We start from the raw sequence: 25,884 nt of genomic DNA, 5'->3' as shown, positions 1-25,884 counted from the left end.
CTATCGACGACCTACACTACTAGGCCTAGTACTAACTAGGGTAGGGCCTACTACATAGAGCTAGCTAGATAGCTAGCAACTGCCCAATATTGGAGATCCAACACACTATTACGATGCAACTGCGATTGGTATATACTCTGAGGAGATCGAATGTTGGCGAGTAAAAACAAATCGTCAATGCACGATGGGAAGGGTTCGGGATCAGACGTCGCTCAACTTTATCGAACCCACAACAATTTGATTCCTACCGCTGAAATGCTATACGACAACTCCCATCAAAGAAATCGATGTGCTTCTTATGGATTAAAGACTAAATAAAACTGTACACATGAAATATTATTCAAATAGTCAACAATTTGTTTATTGTAACCAAATAAAATGTGGATGATTTTATACAATTACTGGCAAGAATATGAAAAGTTTCAACCAATGTATACAGTAATATAAATAACTTATCACATCAGCATTGTTTAGTAATTGTGATCTTGGATGTCGTCTTACTGCAGTAATCCACATTGTGGCTTATCCTCTAATAATATACATAACAATTTAAAGTTCTGAAAAAGCGTCTAAATCAATACAATATTGTAGTTATTTAAGGAATCATAATGCCTAAAAATGTGTTTTTTTTTTTTACTGCAGTAGAACAAACCTCTGTCGTGAACCATTTAATCTACTAATACTATTAATATTATTTACTGATTGTAGATCTTTATAACCATGTGATCAATTAGTTTAATAGATTACTTTAAAATTGTTTACATACTAATTAATGCAATTTACATTACTCTGTTAATATTATTTATTCTTACTTGCCATCTTTAAGGCCCATTTACACTAGGGCGATAACGATCGACGATAAAAAGATAAATATGCATTTTTCATACCTAAAACAAAAGAATTTTAAAAAGTTTTCATCCTAGAACTAGAGGATTATCATCTATGCTGCCTTTGATAAAAATAATATTTCCACACGTCCAATCAAATGACGTCATGATTAGTAAGAGCAATAATATCGTTACAATACAACGGTTTTATTGTTTTCATTGATCATGACATCATTTGATTGGTTTTTCAAAAATAATATTTTTATTAAATACAGCATATATGATTATCCTATAGTTCTAGAATGAAAAATGTTCTAATTTCTTTCGTTTTATCAAAACAAAAATCTATGTTTATCTATTTATCGTCGATCGTTATTGCCCTAGTGTAAATGGGCCTTTATCCACCTGATATTATACATTGAAATTGTAAATATCTACAAATAAAATATATAATTTATCTATTGAAAAGTCCTTCAAAACTATTGTGGGCATTTTAGAAATAAAGTTAAATTGTTTTTCTTTATAAAATAATAAAATACATTACAGAGCACCATAGCTTTACAGATGCAGATGAAAAGTAGGTAGAAATAAAATATAATAGTTTGAAAATCTATATTTATTGACTAACTAATAGTTATCTGGTGTGAGTAAACGTCATTAAATTTGAATTTAAAAACAACTTTTCTATAAACAAATACATTAAAAAATAATGCAGAAAGAAACTTGTGTGTATTTTAAACCTAAACATTTCAAAGAAAATTTGCATTGTGCGTACAGTACACTACAGTAACTATAGAGTATACTGTATACTGTGTAGGTCAGATTAGATTGGCCATTTGTGAGTACACAGTTTACAAGTAGCTCCCTCTAGAGTCTACTGAATACATATACGATCGACTTAAAAGAATAAAGGAGAAGGGGAAAAAAGGACAATGCTGTATTATTATGTTTTTATCTGGCATTTTGCAAGTTTCAAATATACAAGACATAGCTTGACTGATTTTTTTAAAGGTAAATTTAAGTGCTCTACTGCAGTGTACTGTGTAGGCCAATGTTTAACTGGAATGACATTCAGAAGTACAGCAGCATTTACACTATACAGCAAATAAAAATATTATCAGCACCTAAATAAATATTGTAATAATATTACATTATATGCTGTAATATGTTGTTAGATGGGGAAGTAGTCAGAATACATGGTCATATAGCCAAATTTAGTGTAGTTTTTATTATTCTATTCTTTGGGTGTAATGTTTATAGTTTTGAAAATAAATGTAATGATTCTCTGCTTTCCTCTCTCTTCTTAAATAAAATATATATAAAAGTAAAAACCAACTGATATCTACATATCTTACACTGTACAACGTTTATATACAGTTAACTTAAGAATATTTATATTAACATTATGTGATTTGTGATAAGCTAACATAAACTGGAATTACATTTAATACATCGGTTCGTCCAATTCGATGTAATGCTGCCACCAATAGTCCTAAAGTTGCATCCTCACGTCGACTCCAAATCATAAGCATTTTTTCAGCAGGTAAATGTTTATTAGAGTTTTTAATCAAACTGACTGTATCTTCTTCAGTAAAACCAAGCTCAAAAGCAAGTCCACGCCAATCACGACGATCAAGACGCGTCGTTCCTAGCAATTTCTCTACTTCTTTTTTCTTTTCGCTAGGCAGATCAACATATAACATCCCTACGGGCACTGGGGAAAAAAAAGAAAAAATTTAAACATCATTTACCAATTAGTACTTTTAATTAAAGCTTGATATATTTTGTGTTTTCTAAATTCCACATCAGTGTTGCTGTTCTAATTTAATTAACAATAATTCAATTGGTTATATGGAATTAAATAAAATAATAATTATTAATAATCATTATTAAAAATACAAGTACAATTTAAGGACAGTTGTAGGTTAACTTTTCTCACACTGTTTGTGTGTACTTAAGATAACGATGGTACTTCACAGGTTTAATTGGTTTGGGTCAATTGAACATTGGCTATAATTATATACACATTTCTGTAACCCCCCCCCCCCCCCTATACATTTTAAGCAGACATATAATTAAAATTATTGATCTTATTTCATTTCCAATGTGAGATAAATGATTGTTATTGAAAAAGACAACCATATGTACGTTTTTATATTAAATGCAATAATAATCTTTATTTCTTACGATTAGTGTTAATGACTATGGTAATTACTAATTCAAAGCATGATTTAAAAAGCAATTTATATGCCGACAAATATCACACTAAGACTACAGGACATGGTTTTACAATAACATGTTTACTTCACGAGCAAATTTAGATTTTAATATCTACGTTTTTATGAAGCCAATGTACTCTATACTGAAATGTTGCTATAGAAACCATCATAAAATAGTATTAAAACATATTTCATTTATATTTTATCGGCATAAGACATAATGGATAATTTTAATACCGGTATGTAAATATTTTGTAAGTTAAAAGAGGTGCCAAATTGCCTATAACCTGTATTCATCTTTGGATATTGCATGCAATTAATATGAATAATAATATAAATCCCAACAACAAGGATATTATGACTGGAAGGACAAACATAATTAGTTGATGTGGCAACCGTTGTATAATAATAAGAAAAACAAAATTAAAATGAAGTACAGTATAAAATTTGCAATAGCTTATTATTACTGATGCAACAAGGTTGTGCCTAAAGCCCTCAAACTTTAATTAGGACAAAGTAACAATAAATAATCAAGCCATTAAATTGTTTAGATCATGAAGAATGAGAAAGTATATCTATGGATACACTGTCATGAAAGCAAGCATAAAAATAGCACAAACAAACCAATTAGTAATTACATCGTAAGCAAAATAATCGTTTAGTTCAACTGAATGTCCTTGTCGGTCATATGTGACTAAAAGCATCTGAAATTATTTCAGATCAACTCGCTGATTTGTAAGTCACAAACTGTTAGAATAACTTTGTTGTTAACCAAAATATCAATGCTATTTATTAACAACTGACCTAAGGCATACAGTAGTTTTGAGTACAAATGAAGCTTTATATTACAGGTAACCCAAATTGACCTAATAAATAGTACTGTACTACTATAAAATGTAATTTAACAGAATATTTAAGTCGAACACCAATGTAGAAAGGCTTATCCAATTTACTAAATACATTTTCTAAACTTTACCAATACGAATATTTAAAATTTTTATTTTAGCTATACATGTAGTTAAACTTTAAATTTTGTTGAATTAATATTATAGTATAACTTACATATTTGTTATATTTATTTTCTATTGCCTGCTTTTTAAAATTAATCATGATTTTTGCAGTACTTAATACTACTAATACTATACAACAAATAATTGTAACAATTAGTACATTCAACAGATACAGTGGTACTAGTGGTAGGATTTGGGGTTGAGGTGGTGTGGGTAACTGTTGTGGAAGTAAAGAAAGGAATATGAGTGAGTGATAATGATGATTTAGTGTATACTTACTTGCCATGAGTGGAGCATGGATACTCGGCATACTATCCATTAACTTTTGACTTTGTAGACTACTAGAATATGGAGCAGATAGCTTAGAAGAATGCAGACTAAGTTGTTCTTTTGTTAAACCTTCACCATTATTTAATCTGCAAAAATACAATGATATACTTTTTTAGGAGAAGAAAAAAATGTACACATTTGAAATAATTATTGAAAAATTATAAAATGTATTTATAAAAATAATTGTTGGAGCATTAAACAGATTAAATTTAATTCTAACCTGTAAAAACATACGTTTATAATAAATTTACGTTACAAACATTATTTTTAAAAAAACTTTGTGTGTGGGGATAAAGTAGAGTGAATTATTTTATGGCATTAGCGATTGATTAAATTGACCTCTTATACATGTTTTCTGTAATGCTATCCAACTGGTTTTGAGTTAAGGCCCAGCGGCCCTCCATACCAGCCACACAATGTAACAATTTCTTAGCTATTTGCGATAGACCAAAAAGAAGCGGAGAAAGACCAACAAGATGCCGAGTATGATAATCATATTAATGGTGTTGAACTTGGCAGCAGTAAATGGACTAGTAATAAACTACAGGCTGAGATATATAAATCAAATACTGTCCTAAGAAACACTGTAGGAACCTGTCCTTTGCAAATAATGTACAAAAAAAATCAACTTGAAACTAATAATGTGAAGAAAAACATATCCCTCTTATAAATAAAATGACTTTTATTGCTTTTGTTCGGTTAAGGCAATTTTTATTAAATTCTGTTTTACAGCATCATATAAAATTGTTGATATCCTTAATAACATTTAAGCAGATTGTTGTAAGGCAGCAACAATGAATCTTAACACAAAAACTATTACACCTGTAGGTCCATTTTTTAAGCATGGAGAACAATTTTTCAACAAACTTTTAATAATAAAGGAGGACATTATTGTAAATTAAACATTATTTTAAGGAACATCAAACATATCATAAGCCACATTATATATAGCACAGAATTGAAAAAAATCCGCAAGGAATTGAGAGTTTGCAGAAGAATAACCATGGCAACTAATCTACCTGTACAAAGTAGAACACTAGTTACCATAGCAAAAAATCCAGATTGTGTGGATAATTTTCATTCATTTTAAAAATCATCATTTTTTATCAAATGAACAATCATTTTATTGAAGGATTGGTAAATAACAGCAATACTTATAATTGAATGGTAAATTAAATTGGTAATTAATATAATTAATTAAATTTTATTTAAATCCCCAATGATTTGATGGAATTAATTAAGAAATGAATATTGAATGAGCAAAAGTTAATTACTAATTTAAATTTAACAAATTGTAAAATTTATTTAAAATCTATGATCAGAAATGTAATTATTAAATTTTACACTAGGCTAATCAGAAATCTATAGTTTTATTAAATATTAAAAATAAAAAGAAATACCTTACTATACTGTTATTAAAGTTAAAGTAAAAAGGCAAAAATCATTATAAAAATGGTTAAAAAATTTTGAAATATTATATGAAATAAGATAATTATTATATAGAATAAAATAGTATAAATATTATCTACTTTACCTGTGAGGTTTTTGTTGTTGCACTTTAATTTTATAAAATGACCACTTCTTATAAAGAACATAAGCCACAAGTCCTAGCACCACACATCCAAGTATTGCGCAATATAATGGTACTATGTTGGCACTTTGTTTTTGGTTAATGTAATAAAAATGTGTTGTATGATCGACTGGTACAGGTATGGTCACTGGCGATATTACTGTAAAAAAAATAGGAAAAGGAACTGATTACTTATGGGTGCAAAAAGAAACCATTATGAACATACAGAGTAATATTCATTATCAAATACTTACCATAAGTATTTAAAACATTTTTAAATGCATGAGCTGATCAGGGGGAGGGGGTGCCGAAGCCTAGCTGGCCTCTCCCCCTACATTTTGAAAAAAATTACATAGTAAAAGATAAAACATTAATTGTTTAAGCTCAACACTTAATTCAAATAAATTCTTAAGCATTGGTCCCCCACTATTTCAAAATCCTGGATCTGCCAATGAAATAATGTTTTATAGATATAATGTGATGCAAAATGAATCTTCAATGAGATAATGGAAAATCTGCTAAAATCATTTATTTGTGAGTTATAGGCGAGAGAAGAACATTTTACACAATGAACACAGAACCCACCTGTTTTTCACACGCTCATATGGACGCGTTCTATTATTCTTAACATTGTAATAACATTTTGTGATGTCACAAAGATTCCAGAATACTTTCTCCTTAAATAGTTACTTTCATAGTGTAATTTTATATTGCTTTTTAGATACTGTATTTGTTTTGTGTCATTTTGTATTGACATTATTCAATAACTGTATTTTAATGATCAAAAAACAACATAACCATCCCTTGGACTGTGTGACCTATAACATTAATGCTGAAACTATGTTAATTTAATTTCGTTGTATCTACCACAGGTTGACTAAGATCAAACCTTAAAGCCATAGATGAAATTTTTCCTATAATGAAGGAAAAGGGCATTCACTAATAATATTTAAAATAAGGTTACTGTATGTACAGTTATATACAACTGTAGACAGGGTTGACTGGATGAAGTTGTTGTATCCAGTCTACATTTCTGCACCCATTCTAAACCCACACTTAAATTAAAGTGCATAGACTGAAAGAGGGGATGCACCCCTCTGCTGATACTATCAAACCCTCTGTAAACCCCTTTCCTGCCCTGCCCACTATTTTTTTCTCTTTTTGGCATCAACTCTAACCTACATACAGTATTATGTAGTAGTAAATAATGATTTCATCTATGCATTGTTGTGTCAATGCGCCATCAGCATCTCATTTTTTATAGAAACTGGCGTAATATAGGATTTTCTTAATATTTAACTCCTACAGTACATGTTTGTGTAGATATATGCACATTTTAGGTAAAATATTTATAAACCTCTTTTCCACTGTCAATTTTGTACTAAACAGTAGGAAGGGGAAATTGTATAGAGTAACACCTGCAGATGTCTTTCTCCCCTTGTTGTCATTGTTAAATTGAAAGACCCCATACACTAATACTATTTATTAATATAATGCAATTTGATGTGTAATCAATTTCTAATTTGTTCTAAATTCTGCTTCAATTCAAGTTCGACACAAATCTTACAATTGTTGACCCAGTTTAAGTCAAATGTTGAATTTATGATGCATACTATAGATTTATAAAGGTTATTTTATTTTGTACTTTAAATAGTTTTTTTGTGATATTTGTTCAGATTGATAAGTTAAATCTAGGGTTTATGTCTTGGCCTTTTTTTTTAGTTTGAAATATATAGGCTAATTGACAGAAAGAAATAAACTAACAAATGCAGTAACTTAATGTATTCAATTAAAATTTGAAATGCATTACTGTAAATTTTCGAAATAAAAGATTTAGAATTGACAAAGAAATAACTAGAGTACAAATATGACAATTGATTGTAAATATGAAAGAACACAATTAATATAGTAAATGTAAAGTAGATATAAAGATTATAAGGTATTAGCCAGTGTTGTATAGAATGAGTACTTCTTTATTATTGATACATACATAGTTAACCTACAATATAATCTTTTCTGCTTGTACTTTTTAAAATATGCATTTTTTATGACCGGCATGCACGATAGGTTTTGCCTCGGGCATGTTTCGCAACATCAAAGTAAGCCGAGTAAATGACCTATGTGCTGCTATCGCTAGTATAATACCTACAATCTACAGTAAACTTGACAATTGTTTCTAAATCAGTCAAGTACAAAAATACTGATCTTTATCTCTGAGCACCTTTTAAAATAATTCACACAGTGATAGGTTCTATTTTTCATTATGTTATTGTATAAACTACAACCCTGGTATTATTCCATTCCAAACATTAATTTATTGCAATTTTGTTTATGCCATGTTGCCATTTCATGGTGACATAGTGTTGCTAATTGTTAATTTCTAATTTAGAAAATAATATATTTAAACTATATTGTAAACTAAATGAATATTATGATAAGTGAAAATAAAATGTTCATTGAACTTGGTTGAGTCCTGTTAAGCTTTGTATTCATACACAGTTCTCATACATTAACTCCTAGTAAAGGATTTACAATGTCGATTGAGACATGAGGGATATAGTGAAGAATACATATGCCACATAAACCTTGCCCTAGATCCACCAGCAATCCCTCGACGACGCCATCATAATCAGAATCATTTAAAAATAGAATAGAATCGGAGCTAAACTGGATAATAAATTTTGAAAAGAAAACATTATTTCATCAATAAATGCTTTTACTAAATTTTGTTCTGATCTCAGTATTTGATATTTGTAACATGAAATAAAATATTAACAGAAATTGTTAACATAATAACTATATTGCTCATTGGAACACGCAAAAAAAGAAACATTATGTACAGTAGGCCTATATTACTAGGAAATAAACACTATAGCATTATTTTAGTATTGAATAGTATAGAAATGATTATATTAAAAACAAATTTGTATATAATTTTATTGTGTAGTGTTTTGTGTAAGTTTCACCTTAAATTGTAAGTTAAGTATAAAACCATGTAATAATTGGTGCTAAATTATTGATGTTATATTTAACCTGGTTTGTTAATCTAGGTGCTTGTCCTTTTGTACCATGTACAAATCAATGTGTTACCTAAGGTTGTAATCGATACAATGCAATTTGATAAAGTAAAATAAGTTTACTTTGCACGTTGATACTGTTCAACAAACCGAAATGTGCCTAATGGTTGTTTTGGCATACTGAAGACTTTGCCCTATACAATTATACTATTTACTTTACTTACCCATAGACGAAAATACATCCATAAACTTGTTTGCATATCTTAATCTTTATACTATTATTAATATATAATAGCGATAGATTAAAGATGTAAAATAGAAAACTTTAAAAACAAAGATTGATAAATTCAGACTTTGAATATGTAGTTTTTCAGTTTGAATAAATTTGTTCACTTTTGTTGAAAAAAAAACGAACAAAGATAATATTTTTTTTTTAATAAGACAAATTAATTTTTTATTTTTTTTTTTTATTTTATTTCATCTTCATCCAACAGCGACCAAAGTCGCCCATAACAGGATTGAATCAATAAATATAATTTATATAGATAATTAATTAAACAACACAATTATTATCTTTAATACCTGTTGTTGAAGATTTATTTTGTAATTACAGTATATGATACATTATCACATTGTGTTAGGGAGGGAATAGCTAACAATGGACCTCTATAAAACTGAAGTTTTGTTGGCAAAAACACACTGTGTACAAAGAGCAATTTATGTCGCTAGTTATTTAATAATATTAAAAGTTGTGTTTCATTGTCCTTGCTTACGCTCATTAGAAAGATTTTCTAATGTAGGACGCTAATTAAACTTTAATACACCATATAGGATAAAGGAATAAAGATTGTTAGCTATTTTTGATACCTTGCTGGTATCATGACCTATATTCCCTTCAATAACATAATATAATTATTAATGATAAAATATAAAATAATTAACTTAAAGCTCTGCAACAATACACATTGTTGATATCTTTTATTACATTAGAGCATATGAAACCCGTTAGGTCATACATAGTGCTTATAAAAAACCACAATAAACACGCCGACATCATTGTTTGTCAACTTGTGTTTCTAGAGCGCTGTTTATAATTTACGAGTGGACTCTGAGACAAATTATGATCCTTTTAAGTAGATAACCAAACACACTTTTGTGTACTTGATTCAATTTTACTAGTTTTGTAGAAATACCACATCATGGCAACAAAGTTATAAAACTCTAACGGAGGTCAGTGCAACTGTTCCGCAGAGGTCAATTTGGTAGATTGAAGGAGATTTGATTGGTCATTACTAAGCAAAATAAAGAAATAAAATTGTTATATTACCTAGGCCTCAACCACTTAGCATTCCTACGGTAGTCAATAACCTTCTATGAGATTGATTCCTACCCTTTTGTGGTAAAATACGTTTTCAAATTAAATTAATTTCCAGTACTTAAAATGCAACAATAGGTAATTCAGTTCATTTACTGTATATGATTAAATATATTAAGGGATATGACTTATACAAGGAAGCTAACACACAAATGGATAAAAATTACTGAAAATTAGCTCAAAATTCAGGAAATAAGTTCATTTAATGGAAACAATTCAATAATTTAAATTTCACAATTTGTAGCTGTTGTTTTTGGTTGATTGAATAAACAATTTAAATATCTGACTTTTTAAATTCTTAAAATCCACCTTTTACTAAATAAGCTACCACTACTTCAGATTAAAACAATTAGTTTATTAAGCAACCATTATAGCAACCATGAGAGACAACTAAAACTGTTATAATCAACTTATAACCAATAACTGACCACTTCCCACCACCAACCAATCAGAAAACACCATCATTAGCACTTCCTTCTATTGGCTAAAACCTGACCACTTCCATCTTAATGGTCAATCATGAAGAAATTATAGGTCAATAAATGTCAGAAGTCTTGCTTTGACTATTATGGTCAATAATGGCTGAAATCACTATCACCTTTTGGTACAATCTTTTATGAGAAGGTGTATTCTTTTTATTAAATTAAATGGTCATTAACTGTCCAAAAACCCTGTGGATAAATTTTAACCATCAAATTAATTATGGTTAATAAATGTCCAGACTAAAAAACAGCATGATATTTTTGCTGTTCCCATGCAAGTGGTCATTTTTGGTGCCAGACCTAATGCAAGTTTACTGCTTTGGCCCTGGTCAAAGCTGGTTGTAAAATGTTGTTGTTGGTCTTTTACAGTTATATTTGTCATCAATTATAAAAAATCAACCTTGAGATTTTATGATCTTAATGTTTGATGTCTTTTCCCCTTGATATGTGTAAGTACGTAATTGTTAGTAAGTCAATTGAACTTTATATCACTATACATCTATACAGTACTACAGTAGTATTACTGTATATAATAATAGTAATTTATTTGGAAGATACACTTTTGAAACAGTGGCACACTTCTTGAATGAATGTGTGTCCAGAGTAAGTAAAATAAAAGTTATATACAGTAGTATACAGTATTATACTGATCAATTTCCACCATTTTTGATCAAGCGTTTGTGATTGATTATTTGAATTTGGAAGTGTTATTTTACATAGTCTATTTAGTCTGAGTTGAAAGATCTATGTCTATAAAGACATCAAGAAACATGATCATCATGTACTAATCTGTTTCTAACAACATGATAATAACATGATCAATCATTCGAAACATAATAACATCAGCACATTTCCAGATGAATAAAAATTGAGTTTACATGATAATTGTTAACACTTTGAACATCTGCAAGTGAAATACCTACTGAAATTGAGATCGATGGAAGAGATACCACAGCATCCTGAAGTGTTTATATGAGTGAAGACTTTGAAATGATTATCAATATTCTATGCATAGCCACTCATGTGTTTTTTAGGCTTGCTTCTGGCTTTCTTATCCTTGTCGCCACTCGTTTCTTTAGGGTATGTTTTAGCTACAACATCATTTAGTTTTTCAGGCATCAGAAGTTGTATAATTGCAAAAAAATGTTTTCATCCTTTGCAATCAATTAATCTGCGTTTTTGCCAAGGACGTTTCTTTCATTTGTGAGATTGCTCATCTGAGCAGGAAAATTGGGCCAAATTCCAAATTGATTTTATTTTCAAATTTAGGTTGAATGAACATGTGTCTGAGAGCTTTACAACAAAGTCACATCAATACAATACTTCCGTAGCACTGACAGGAAAAAAAAACCACAAAAGGGGCACTTACCTATGTATGTACATAGGATTGGCAAAACATTCTCATGAGCTATAGGCTAATAAAAGTAGGCTTATTTACCAAAATGTACTCATTTCTGTTCTTTTGAACAGGTAAGGAAGAGTTTATTTGCCTGGAAATGGCAGTTAGAATCAACTAACCAACTAGCAAACTAACAGCAAGACCGTCTGTATCCTAGTAATTTATACTAACTATAAACCTATAAACATTCAACAATATTGAGTATCCAACGTTTATAATAAGATCTATATTACTGTAATAATTATATTGTGCTGTACGCAAAGAAACCTTTTAACACAAAATTATTATAAACATTTCTAAACAAAGCCGGCATTGGAGGCGACAACATGCAGCAATAGTCACTTAATGAGAACATGAAAATGTTATGTACGTCTTAAAACATGATCAGAATGAACCAAAGAAAATTAATGTGTTGATGGCTGTTCCTTTTAGAACACTCACCATTATTTCTACCTATGATGCTTTTTTTGGCTATTGTAAAATACTACAAAGCAACTACAGTCAAATAGAAAATATCCTAAAAACTGTAACTTCCTTAAAATCCTCTAAAAAAATGTTTTTCAATATTTATACAAAAAGAAAAAAGAAACATTCCATAACCCATCCTAAATCTGTACAATTTATATTTAAAACCACTTTTCAGAAAAACTGGCTTTTGTGGGTTGAAAGGTTTGAGATGTGGTGAATATTGTTCAGTTTTTGGAAAATTGGCATTCTAATCTTACTATATACAGTACTACAATTAATAGACCTGGTAAAGCAATATAAACATGTGTATTATCCTTCTATATAGTAATTAGTATATGTTAATGAAATGCATGTACAAAACAGTTGTAAGAAATGTCACATACAACATTTGCGTGCCTTTTCATAGAAACAGTTTATGCTACATTTTTATATTTGTATAGCAAACAAGAATACCGCAAACAAACTATAAAATACCACACAAAATTATGTTGTAACAATTGCAACATAAGTACTACAAACACAAGCAGTAGACAACTTATACGACCCACTGGGGTTTTGATATGAACACCTACACTGGCTGACCATTTAATTACTTTAACCCTGGGTGAAATGGTAGTGTTACAGCCAAGTTCAATTACATCATGACCTTACATTTATTGCTTTGACCTAACAATGAATTAATTCAGAAAAATAGAATAAATTAATTTTATTTGAATTGTAAAATAATGTGTTAATGTATATGGTATAAGGTCATCATTCTACTCAAACAATGAACCCTTGTTAATGTTGTCAATATTATCATTCATTTGTCATTGTTAATTGTAAGACTAATCATAAGACTGTAAAATATTGCCTTTGTCATTTATCAGTGTATGCATATTTTTGAATAATTGCTCTATATATTTCCAATTGTCATATTTTGAATGATATTTAACTGTAGTTTTTGACTGATTATGCCCTGAGGCAGTAGCCTGTAGGTTTACTAGTTATAATCTAAATATTATTATTCTTTAATATGTTTTATATCTCACTACTTTACAAAATGTTAACATGTGTAATTTCAGTGTATAATAATATTACAAACATATTATCAAAAATAAATTAGTTTGTTGGTTTTTTTTTTACCTGAAACATACTTTGTTTTGTCAGTCAGTAACAAAGCAGATATGCAAATTTAATATTATTTGAATGCATTTTAATGAGTATTATTGATCATAACCGTTATTCATCATATTTTTATTTTCTACTAAAAGTTACCAGTCTACCAACTGTAATGACATTATTGGGTGATATGTACTTTGATACAATACCATTTCTTAAACAAATATTTAAAAAATTTCAATAACAAAAAAGTATTTTAATAAAATTAAATTCAATATGTGCTTTTAATCCATACAAAATTATGTCATTCGTTCATGTGTATGTACTGTATAATGTATAATGTACTTGTATGTATGGTATATGAAACATAACTAATGAAGAAATGGATAGAGTACAGTAAAATCTGTAGGCCTAACGGTGAACTAATTTAAGTAAACTGAAATCTAAAAAGAATTTAATACAGGTTTAAAACAGCCTTTTGTTGAATGTTATTGTTGGTAATGAATAATAGTTTGGGTACAGCACTGTTAAAATCAATTGAAAACCAATAACAGGCCATTTGTGGTTTAAAATGTTTGGTTCAGTGAGTGTTATAGTTAGTACACTTCAGTCAACTGTGTAATGTGAATTGTTTGGCCTAGGTCACGCATCACACTTTTAAACTACCGAACTGGTGCAAGCGAAGGGTGTTATCATCGCGATACGGCATCAAGCTTCGTCTCTGACTCATCACGGTAGTCTGGCTTAGCACCGGGGATCGAGGAAGGTGAAGTGATCTCTCTCGAGATATTTGAAATGCTAGATAAAATATTACAAGTAACAGCTGGGAACGGCAATTAATATGTGACATAAAAACAACAGAGGCTACTAAGAGTTCAGATGAAACAGTAGTAGTAGTAGTAGTTGCCTTAAACCACGTACATACAATCGCAACAACCATTAAAGTATAATACCAAGAAAGTGGGAAGGTGGGGGGAAAAGGAGATAACTAAGAATTACCTAAAAATATAATATTAGCTATTAGATTAGTTTTACTTTTGAACTATTAAGACAAAAATACAGTAGAACCTCAATAGGACACCTAGGGACGCAAGAAAGTGTTCCCTGAATAGGGTGTCCCAAAGAACTGGTTCTGCATAATCAAACAGTGTAACTAAAAGGGTATTTTAAATAGCTTGTGTAGGTAGGCCTACAGTACAGTACTAATTTCTCAAACACTGATTGTAAACTTCTCTATATCCTTATTGAGACTGCACTGCAGAAGAAACTTACATTAAAAGTTGAAAAACAGACATCATACATTAGTACAGGGATTTAAGGAAGCTCAGAAATCCAAACTTTCTTGAGAGATTGTTCCTGATTATAACAAAAATATTTGATGCAAATAAATTAGAAATTTGAAAAGTGAGAAAGTAGGCGTTGGTTATTTATAAGCGGCATCTATCTGTATCAAATTCTTGCGTTCAAATTCCATACACCAGCTATGGATAATTGGTAATTTTGTCACATTAGTTCAATAAATTACAGCAACGAACCATGAATAGACTGGATTCTCATACGCAAATGAATTCATTAATTGGATGGATAGGCAAAACTTCTTTCGGCGAGGGATAGTTAATACAACTATTTGATATAATTACTGGTAGAAATTGAACAGAGAATGTACTAATAGGACAAATAATCTAATCAAACATTAATCAGATAACATGTACACAGGCAAAAAAAGAAAATTAATTTCATTATTTTCTTTTCAGGTACATAAATTATTGTTTGCTGATGATACCCCGATTTATAACCCCAATTAAAATAATTGGATTTGGAATGAATTTAGTGAGTATAATAAACAGCAAAGCAGTAAGTAAAGTTACTTATTTTTAAGTGATTGCTAAACTTGATAAATTAGAAATTGACATTCTTCGATATTCCATAGTAAAAAAGTATAAAATAATAAAATTACCGTATTAATACAAAATTTTTCCATTTATAAAACAATTAAGTCACAGAGTCTAACTTATTTTCAATGAGGTCCATAAAAAAAATTTGCCAAACCATCATACGTATACTTTCTTTAAATATCTTTTATACCCAAGCTATATCTCAAGGTTTAATCTAAAGATTGTGAATTTGAATTTAAATATTTTCGTAATAATGAACCATGAACCTTTGAGTTGATTTTTGTGAATTCCAAAGCCTGCTTTTTTCAGCGCTTTTACAACAATCCAACCGAGTTCTCAGCACCAGTTCTTTGAGGTATCTAACCCTACTACCATTACATATTTAATAGATACGCATCTACCTCCACGTATTTCAATTTTACAAAATTACCACCATATTTTCTAAACAGGTGCCATATTATATCAACAGACCGGTTGACTTTGGGTGCAATTGGCAGACGATACTGTTGCCGATTTGCTCGCCCTGTTTCAAGCCGTGGAACGAATCATTCGCTGACATATTCAATTATTTGTGATGAGTCACACTTGATCTAAGGCCTAGCTTCCCATGGATTCTACTCACTGAGTAAATTGATTAAGTACACATCTAATGTTGTGGAAATTTTATAAAGTGTTTATGCTAAGATATTTTAGGAAGGTTTATAAAGTGCAAACATGTTTCTATATGTAAATAAATAGTACAAATATTACTATTACTTATATTGTACTTGTATTGTATTACTACTGTATATATAGTTATCTATATTTAATTATTAATTATACCTTGTATTTGGCAATCTACAGTTTATTTATTTCTCAATTCAAAGTATATTAATGAAACAGTAAATTCCTTGAACAAATTGTAAAAGAAGTTTTTAACTAATAATACTAGCGCAAACCCAGCACAAATGGAAAAAAAAAATCTGTAAACCAGTGTAAGTACTGATGATAAATATATAAAAGACTACCGGTATATTATTATATATATTTATATTATATAAACATTATGTTTTATTTACATGAGACATGTTCAATCATCAGAGTACAATCTTCAATCCAGCTTTTGTGTTAATTTCTAAGATATTGATCATTTTACTTTTTAACAAAAAACATTTAATTCTTATTTTAGATCTAATCAAGCTCTTGTACAATCCAATTTATTTTTTTTAATTCTCATTGCAACTTGCCGAAAAGTTCACAATACACAATAGCCACAATGTTCTTTTGTCGGTGTGTTCCTTGCAACTAAAACTTTAACAAAGGAGTTAAATTAACTAACTGTACAACAACTAACTAATTTATATGTGAATTATAACACTAATCTGTAACGTGCTATATATTCACACTGCAAACAATAAAAAGCAATTGTTAAACAACTATTTCGATATGATCTTGTTAAAATTAGACCATGGAATGCTTTAAGCTATCGACCTCCTGAAAAATAGTACAATGGGATAACATTATAATTCAGTATTGTATTATTATTTTAAACTATGAATTTCCTTTTTCATATGAGATTGATTAATGAATTTCAGATTAATGTTTTTGATAAGACGTTTGTTTTCTTTCTTCCTTACACCTTTATGTAAGTTAATTTATCCATATACTGTACCTGTAATACTATACAGGTAGTAGTAGAGTACCAACAACAAACAACTAAATAGTCATCCTAAGCTCTGTAACAAAAACACCAATGTAAATGCAATTTTGCTACATCATTCTTAACTTCAGTTCTTCAGCCATTTGTTTCTGAATTAACAAGCAAGCAAATTTGTAATTTCTGAACATTTTACGAACTATGAACCCCTAGGGGGACACCTTTGGGGCTCAACAACATGCCTCAGGTGTCCCCTGTATTGTGTACTCTACACCTTTGGGGCTCAACAACGTGCCTCAGGTGTCCCCTGTATTGTGTACTCTACACCTTTAAAACATAACATTATTGTCCTTATTCATTTCACAGCAAAATGTCTCCTTATAGGGATGTCCCCCTGAAAAGGTTCTACAGTATCTCTATTGTTCTGCTATACAGTCACTTTAAGTTGTTTTTTTTGTTAAAGCATATTAAATATGATTTAAACTCTGTTTAAAACAATAAACTTATAATATGTTTCAGTTATTTTAATTTTATTGAAACAAATTGTAATAAAAATATTCCATGGCAGATTTAGTGCAATAGCAAAGTAGAGGAGAATGGCTATGATTTTGGGTTTTTTTATGCAACTAAAATCTAGAAACTGCTGTACTTAATAATGTTCCAAGTTTTTATGTCTAGTTACATTACTGTCACAATTTAAAAATAATTGAATTATGTAGCAGTAAAGAAAGCTCGAAAACTCCAGCTTTACCAAATGTTGACCTCTTGACCTAATGCTCCACACAATGACGACAGTTGCCTACTAAAAACTGGTTTTTACTACGAATACACTCGTAGCCTTGTTTGAATAATTTAGTTTATAATCTATTTAACACTTGAGTTTACGACTTGCTATCAAATATTGATATTTATGAAAATAATTTCAGATGTTGTGTATACACAAATTAATAAATAAGAATTATAAATGATATTTTAAGTTATTAGAAGAATTAAACATGAAAATATTTGTTAAGAATAATGTTAAGATGTGAGTAATTTTCTAATTTTATTTTACTTTTTTTCTACTGTATGCATTACAGGCCTGCTGTAGAGATGTAGGTGTTGAAGAATTGTGTTACTAAAAGAGGACCTGTTATACAAAGAAGATTAAATATTAGTTTGTAGTGTTGACTGTACTGTATTGTAGGTCTAATAACTGTATTTTGAAAGAACACATTTTTAAAATGTTATTGTAGTTTTTGTTTAAAGGCCTACTGCTGTAGAGATGCAGGTATTGAAGAATTGTGATTACTAAAAGAGGACTCCAATATAAAGAAGTTAAAATATTAGTTTTTATTGTTGACTGTACTGGTCTACTACTATACTGTATTTTGAAAGAACAAATTAATAAATTTTATTGTATTTTTGTTTACAGGCCTACTGCTGTGGAGATGCAGGTATTGAAGAATTGTATTACTAAAAGAGGACCCGTTACAAAGAAGTTAAAATACAGTATATTAGTTTGAAAGTACGACTGTATTTTGAAAAAACAAGTTTGGTACGTAGTACAGTACACTTTACAGTACGCCAATGTAGTCTAATCTGAATGTAGGTAACCATGCACTTATGTGTTCTGGTTGAAAGAATTTCTGTATTTTCTTTTCAACATAAATATATCACAATATTTTATGAGCATAACAGCTGACATCCTGGCGGTATTTGATACAAAATACCGACATTAATTATTATGTTGATGATCACACCCACAAATGTGGACATTTTATACATGAATTTGTATTGATAACTTGATGTCTGTTAATGATTGTGTACTGTAAAGTGTTGAAGTTATGGTTGTTTGTATCAATTCAACTTCCATTAAAAGTACTACTGTAGCACTGTACTTTTTTACACTCTGACTGCTGAAAATGGCCAAACCATAGCGACCGGATTTAAGCTACATTCGCAAGACAGCACGTTTGGGGAAATAGAATAGAACAGCAATCTTATGTTCAATGAAGCGTGACATGTGTGAATGTAACCTGTCCCAAGGCTTGAAAAATTCATCAAGGATTTATAAGAAAACAGAAAATCTGAAAATTCAATGGTAGATATCAAATATCCCAGGAATACCTGTAGGCTTTATCAAACCTGTATGACCATAGATATATTATAGTTCAATATAATATCTCTATGGTATGACTAATTGAAAAGAGATAATTTTTTATTTATAAAAAGAATGAATTGAATGTTGTTCAAATTATAAGAAAATGAAAAAAAATATTTTTAAAAATCAACTTACCTTGACAAACTGTATCTTGTAGCCAGGTACAGTTGCTGATCTTTTTCGAACCTACTGGGCATATGCTGCAGTCTTGACATCCTTTGACATTGCTATACTCATCAGAAAATGTTGAATTACCACATTTAACGCATACAGAATTGTGGTCTGCAGAACATGGTGTTTGCGCACCATACCCCTTCAAACAGAGATCACACTGCCTGCACGAGAAATCGTCTTTATTTCTATAGAAATCTTTTTTACATTCACAGATTGTATCGTGTGTGATATTACACGGTTGTTTGACTAGTTCATTAGTTGGGCATTTGCTGCACATATTGCAAACGTCGCCTCCACTTGATGATGGCGAGAATGTTGTGCCGGGTATACATGCTTCGCAAATTGTGTTATTTTCTTGTCCACACGGTGAAACAACGCCAAACCCTGCTGCACAGTCCTCGCAGCATTCACCATTCAAAAGCCACCGATCACTTGGACATATTGGCGACCCTAAAACCTGACAAATAACAAATATTCTTTGAGTTATTAATTTGTTTGTCAGGTGTCTTCTAGTCATGCAAAAACACAGTTTTAACTTTATATTATTATCTACCACCGGTCATAATTGTTGGGGAAGGTTGCTATTGGTTTTAAACTGTATTTGATTGTGTAGACGGAAAGTTACACACATAAAGAGTAACTTAAAAGAGTAACTTTTTTATGACGAACTAAGAGACAGCTATTTATTATCATATTTTATGTTGGTTGGATCGGGTTTTCTCTGATTTTTTGGGAGGTTTGCGGTGTTTAGCAATACCCTTTATTATGGAATAGAAAAGCTCACTGGCTGATGTAGTGTAATTTCAGGGGTGACCTGACCAGCGTACCACCGTAGTTTTTTGTTTAGAGGCGAATCCACGTGGTAGATGATTTGAAACGTAAAATCTTTCCCAATATCTTTTGGACTTGGGGAGAACATCCATTACCCCTTGGCCTCCTAAGCGTCTCAAACTCGTGAAACGCGTTTTTGTATTTATACAAAACAATATCGAAAATCATTTTATAATGAACTTATATCGAAAATTAAATCAAAATTTGTCATGCAAAATCGATCAAAATTAATGCTGGGCTTGTATGATAATTAACCATCGCGCAATTACAAATAATTATGGCTCAAGAAACCGGTACATCAAAGCGGCTTTTTTTACGATCAACGCATGCTGGTGGTTATTAATCAGTATGTCGGCAAGATCAAAGGACTTACGTGTGCAATACGTCGAGAGGAAATGCCAATAGCAGAAACTAAGCCGTTACGATTGAAAACCAATAAACCTGGTATAAGATTAGACTTAACATTATCTTATATAGTACTATACTAGCGAAATTAAACTAAAAGAATAATCAATGTATTTAATCCAAAAAGTTGTCGGAAATGTTATCCATCATTGAGATAAATCATGGAGGAATAAATAAATTTCCTCCATGGATAAATAAATCTCAAAATTTTTTGAATTTAAAAAAAAAAATATAATTTAAAAACTCCGAGAAGTCATAGTAAGTCAAAAAATGATTCTTTCGCACTTTATTTGGCATGCCATTATTTTTTTTTTATATTCATTCCTGAGTTAGTGGACCCTCTTGTTTTTCAAATATTGTTTTGATATTCTCATAATTCGTCTGGTCTTTGTTACCAATCATCCTCTAGCAGTTAATGCTCATTTAATACAGGCTACGTATATACATTTTAATATAGGCCTAGGTTTATCTCTAAAAGTAAAAATCTATTAGTTTTAGATCAGGTCCTAGATTAAAACAGCGATTTGTTGATCGTCGGCAAGTTAGCTCTGCAGAGCAATAAAAAAAACGAACACAAAGATGAAATCTAGCATTGGTATTGTTTACACGAACCGTTTACCTGTGCTGTAATCTCTACAATTGGCATGCTAGAATACACAACAAAAGAAGTAAAGTCAGAAAAGAAAACAGCGGCAAACAATAAAGGCAAAAGGGATCAGTATCACAGACAATAGAGTTGCAAACAAGGCCAGATATGGATACTCTGAATGCTAGTCAAGTCGCCCCATCGCAAAGTCGCCCCATACAAAGTCGCCCCTTACACAGTCGCCCCATCGCAAAGTCGCCCCAAAACAAAGTCGCCCCGACACAGTCGCCCTATCGCAAAGTCGCCCCATCGCAAAGTCGCCCTAACGCAAAGTCGCTCCATCGCAAAGTCGCCCCATCACAAAGTCGCCCTATCGCAAAGTCGCCCCAAAACGTTAAAAAATAGTTTACAAGTGCGTAAAATGTTGCAATGATACACAAAATAACACGGAACGTGTAGGCATAAAAGGGGAAGTAGTGTAGTCTCGGGTCACACGATCGGCACGCACCCCAATCATCAGAGAGGAAGCCCCCGACTAATCACTCGGTCGCACTCCGCGGTCGCACGAACGTGCTAGCTTATACCAGAGGGAAACCCCCGTAATTACTCCGCCGTTGCCGTTGTCGCACTCTACAACGCACCATCTGAAGATGGGGAAACCCCGCCGGAGTTTTACGATGATATCAGTCGCGTTCGAAATCGGTCGCGATAAAATGATGTTATACGATCTAGATTATTTTTACTTTGGTCGATGAATATTTATTATTATTATTAGGCCTATATTAATAATTGATTTTTGTTTTTATTCTACACATTTATACATTTATTATATTATCCTAAAAAATGAGCTGGTATCGCGTAGGTTGAAGAAATTGTAATTGTGGCTCTGGTAACTAATTTTAAAATCATATTAAATTAACATTTTCGAAACTATAAATCAGGGATAGGCCTAATCTTTTTAAAACTTTCAAACAAGGGACTATTTTTTTAATGATTTTTAAAAAGCACATCACTCCATTAAAACCTGTAAAATACAAATTAAAACACATATTATGTATATAATAGGATAAACATTAATGTATACGACATTTAGCGCGACCAAAGTAACAACGCAATCGATATCAAACGCAACCGATATGATTAAAACCGTGGGCGACTTTGCGATGGGGCGACTTTGCGTTGGGGCGACTTTGCGTTGGGGCGACTTTGCGATGGGGCGAATTTGCGATGGGGCGACTTTGTAATGGGGCGACTTTGAGATGGGGCGACTGTGCCGGGGCGACTTTGTTTTGGGGCGACTTTGCGATGGGGCGACTTTGTATTGGGCGACTTTGTATGGGGCGACTTTGCGATGGGGCGACTTGACTGGATCCCATTGGATGATCGCCTGCAAAATTGAATACCTATTGATTGATTGTGTGTATATTATACACCGAGAACATTTAATTTAAAAGAGCTGTTTGAATTGTACAGTAGCTAGCTACAGGTATATTTAGAGCGCGACCGACTCAAACAATTACTGTAGAGAAAATGGGCTTTAGGCCTACAAAAAGTACACCCCGAAAGTAATCACTATTACACAAACTTGTACTTTTAGTTCTATTTATCATGACCCAGTTCAGTTATGATATTATGATTCACAACCTTTAAAATGTACTTTTATACATAGAATTAATCCTTATTATCAATATCTTTACACGGAACTCTTGAAACAACTCTACAAATTTCGAGTATTCAAGTTTCAACAACGATTTCTAACACTTTTTTTGGACGGATCCTTCATTTTCTCTACTGTATCTAATTTTCGTGTTTTTCTTTTCTCTCCTTACATTTTTCATATCTCGTGAAATTAACGGTTTCTGTTTTTAGATATTTGTCAACAATGAAATGGGGCTACGTACGCAAAAAGTGAGGTGTTTTCGTTAGTTGTCAATTAAAGCATACGTCTGTCGACTTTGTGAGAATATTTTTCAAAAAATTTGGAACAATTTAAATGTACGATCCCGTCCTGAACATCAGAACATTATAGTTACCGTAACACAGTCATTATACAATTCTACATGTCGGATCCTCAGCAGATAGAGCCATAAAGCATACATTATATAGGCCTATTTTAAAATAATAAATTGGCGGATAATGGTTAAAATGTTTACTATGATAAGGAAAGATAAGTTGCTTAAAAACATAACTAAACTTACCGAAGAAAGTATAATAATAAACGTCAACAATGCACACGTGATTTCCTGCGTATTTATATGCATAGTAGTAGATGACGATATATAACACATATAATATATAAAACCAAACGACCTGTAAAAAATATAAATAAACTTTACGCAACAAATCAATAGTACATTCCAAATAGGTTTGATGCAGTCTGTATCATAAGCCTCGGGAGAAAACTGCTTTCCTTCTGCCTGGTCGAATCATAAGTACATGCTTTTGAGCTCGTAAAATGCTGGCCTAGTATTTACGTCTCGGTTGTAAAAAGTGAGGTGTTACTTTACAGTGAAGTCATAAAGAACCGCCGAGTCTATTGATACGGCAAACGGATCGTTTTGATTGGCTTATTGAGATCTGATTAAATTTCTAGCGGGGCCGCATACACCGTATTTGGAAGATATTAATTAAAGCTACAAGTACTTTGGGTCAATAGTCGCTATTCCATCAATAATATCCACTCCCTTTGTCTAAGCAAAGATCCTATTAATTTAAGTACATTCTTACCGACATTCTTTATTCGATTCTCTCTGATTGTAATGTGTTCTTCCGCTCATTGTCAAGTGTACTATTGGGCAACCCGACCAACAGTCAAATGGTCAAATAAAGTGCATTTAAATTTCTTCGTTTTCTCCTAAACTCTTATACCATGGAGAAATGAGTATTCCAAGTATCAACACTTAGTACAGTATGATGTATACAAACCGAATCGTACCGCGTACCAACCAGGTATACCGAGCTTGACACTGGGATCTAGTTCGAACATTTACTACTAATGTAGATAAATGATTTTTTGTTTAAAACCAAATTTATTCGAAGAAAACCAAAAAAAAAAAAGACCGCGTATCGACCTACATGAAAAAAAATGCTTTTTAAATCAATCGTGGAGAAACTTACTATTTAAAAGTGTGCTGAAAGTTTAACATTTCATATATCTGAACCCAATTTTGATACTTTTTACTTCATTGCCAATAATTTCAATTAATTAATTTTATATTGTTAATTTTTTTTAATGTTTATTTGTATGTTAATTCCTTGTCAAATTGTATTTTTGTCGCTGATGATCAGCTTCCGCTGGATGGACCACCGTCGTCAAATATTGTTAAAATAAAATAAATAATTCTATTCAAATTAATGTGCTTTTACATACCGATCATTTTCCGGATTAAGCTACCGCTCTTTTATCGTTATGATATACTTAATAATTACAATAGTCGGCATCTTCAAAGTCAAGTTAGACAATCATCGATCGGTCGGCCTAAAAGCTGATCCAAATACGAATTAGAACATTGTTTCTTTTGTAATAAAGCTATTCGCCACTCCCTGGCTGCTCTTTACAAGCCCTTTCAAGCGATCGATGTTCTTAATAAAATATTTTATTGTAACAAATTGTTTATGAAAGTATAATGAGATGGTATAATAATCAAGGAGCAATTAGCAATGGAATATACACCGTTGCTTATTTCCATATAAAACAAATATTTTAATCACCTCTCAATTTTCAAACTTTCACCCAGTAAACCTACATAGTATGAGGCAGTATGCCACAGTCGTAAATGTTATTTTTTAATTTTTAATCAAGTACAGTATTGTTATTTATTTTGTAAATTGAAAATGATACATTGTCATCATCATCATCATCATCATCAGTCGGCTGCGGAGCAGGCGACTACAACCTTTCCCCCAGCCACAACGGTCCTTAGCTAACCCTGACAGCTTATCAGAGGTAGGCCTAATCATGCCTTCTTCGATACATTGTATAATGTATCCAAAAGGCATGCAAGTACATAATTTAACCAAAACGAATTTTTATCAATTGCATCCTTCCGACCAGGGAGTTGTGCTTATTTTACAACTCCCTGTTCCGACGATAGGTACCGATCTTTAAAGGAGGATGAACCCGTCATGGAGAGAATTAAAGTTTCCGATTCCTGATGCTGATGCTGCTTCTTTCCGTTTCCGCTATTCAGACATTATGCTTTCCATGATTTGTTTCCATATTTTTCTGTTTTGGGCAGGATGGTTTGTGATTGTGCTAAAGTCTACATTTTTTTTTTTTGGTTTATCCAGCTTGCTTTTTGTCTCGGTCTTGTAACTTTCTTTGTAGTTTCATTTGTTAATTTAATATTCATTATCTTTCGCAACATTTTGCAGTGATAACTATGCTATAGATCCTTCAATATTTTGTTGGGTACC

At 31.2% G+C, this 25,884-nt stretch overlaps 1 protein-coding gene across 1 annotated transcript; it reads right to left on the bottom strand.

Annotated features, from left to right (window-relative positions):
* Nucleotides 1–189: 189 nt before the first annotated feature.
* LOC140040343 (tumor necrosis factor receptor superfamily member 16-like) lies at nt 190–24,255 on the bottom strand. The gene is made up of 5 exons (XM_072086206.1): nt 23,667–24,255; nt 19,608–20,103; nt 5,921–6,116; nt 4,336–4,472; nt 190–2,541 (listed from the first exon to the last, which is right to left on the bottom strand). Exons 1-5 carry the CDS (start codon nt 23,754–23,756, stop codon nt 2,231–2,233), a joined length of 1,230 nt encoding a protein of 409 aa, XP_071942307.1. The 5' UTR covers nt 23,757–24,255; the 3' UTR covers nt 190–2,230.
* Nucleotides 24,256–25,884: the final 1,629 nt, after the last annotated feature.

This window comes from Antedon mediterranea, chromosome 2 (genome assembly GCF_964355755.1).
Source record: "Antedon mediterranea chromosome 2, ecAntMedi1.1, whole genome shotgun sequence".
Lineage (NCBI taxonomy): Eukaryota > Metazoa > Echinodermata > Crinoidea > Comatulida > Antedonidae > Antedon > Antedon mediterranea.
This window is presented reverse-complemented; position numbering and strand designations above follow the sequence as displayed.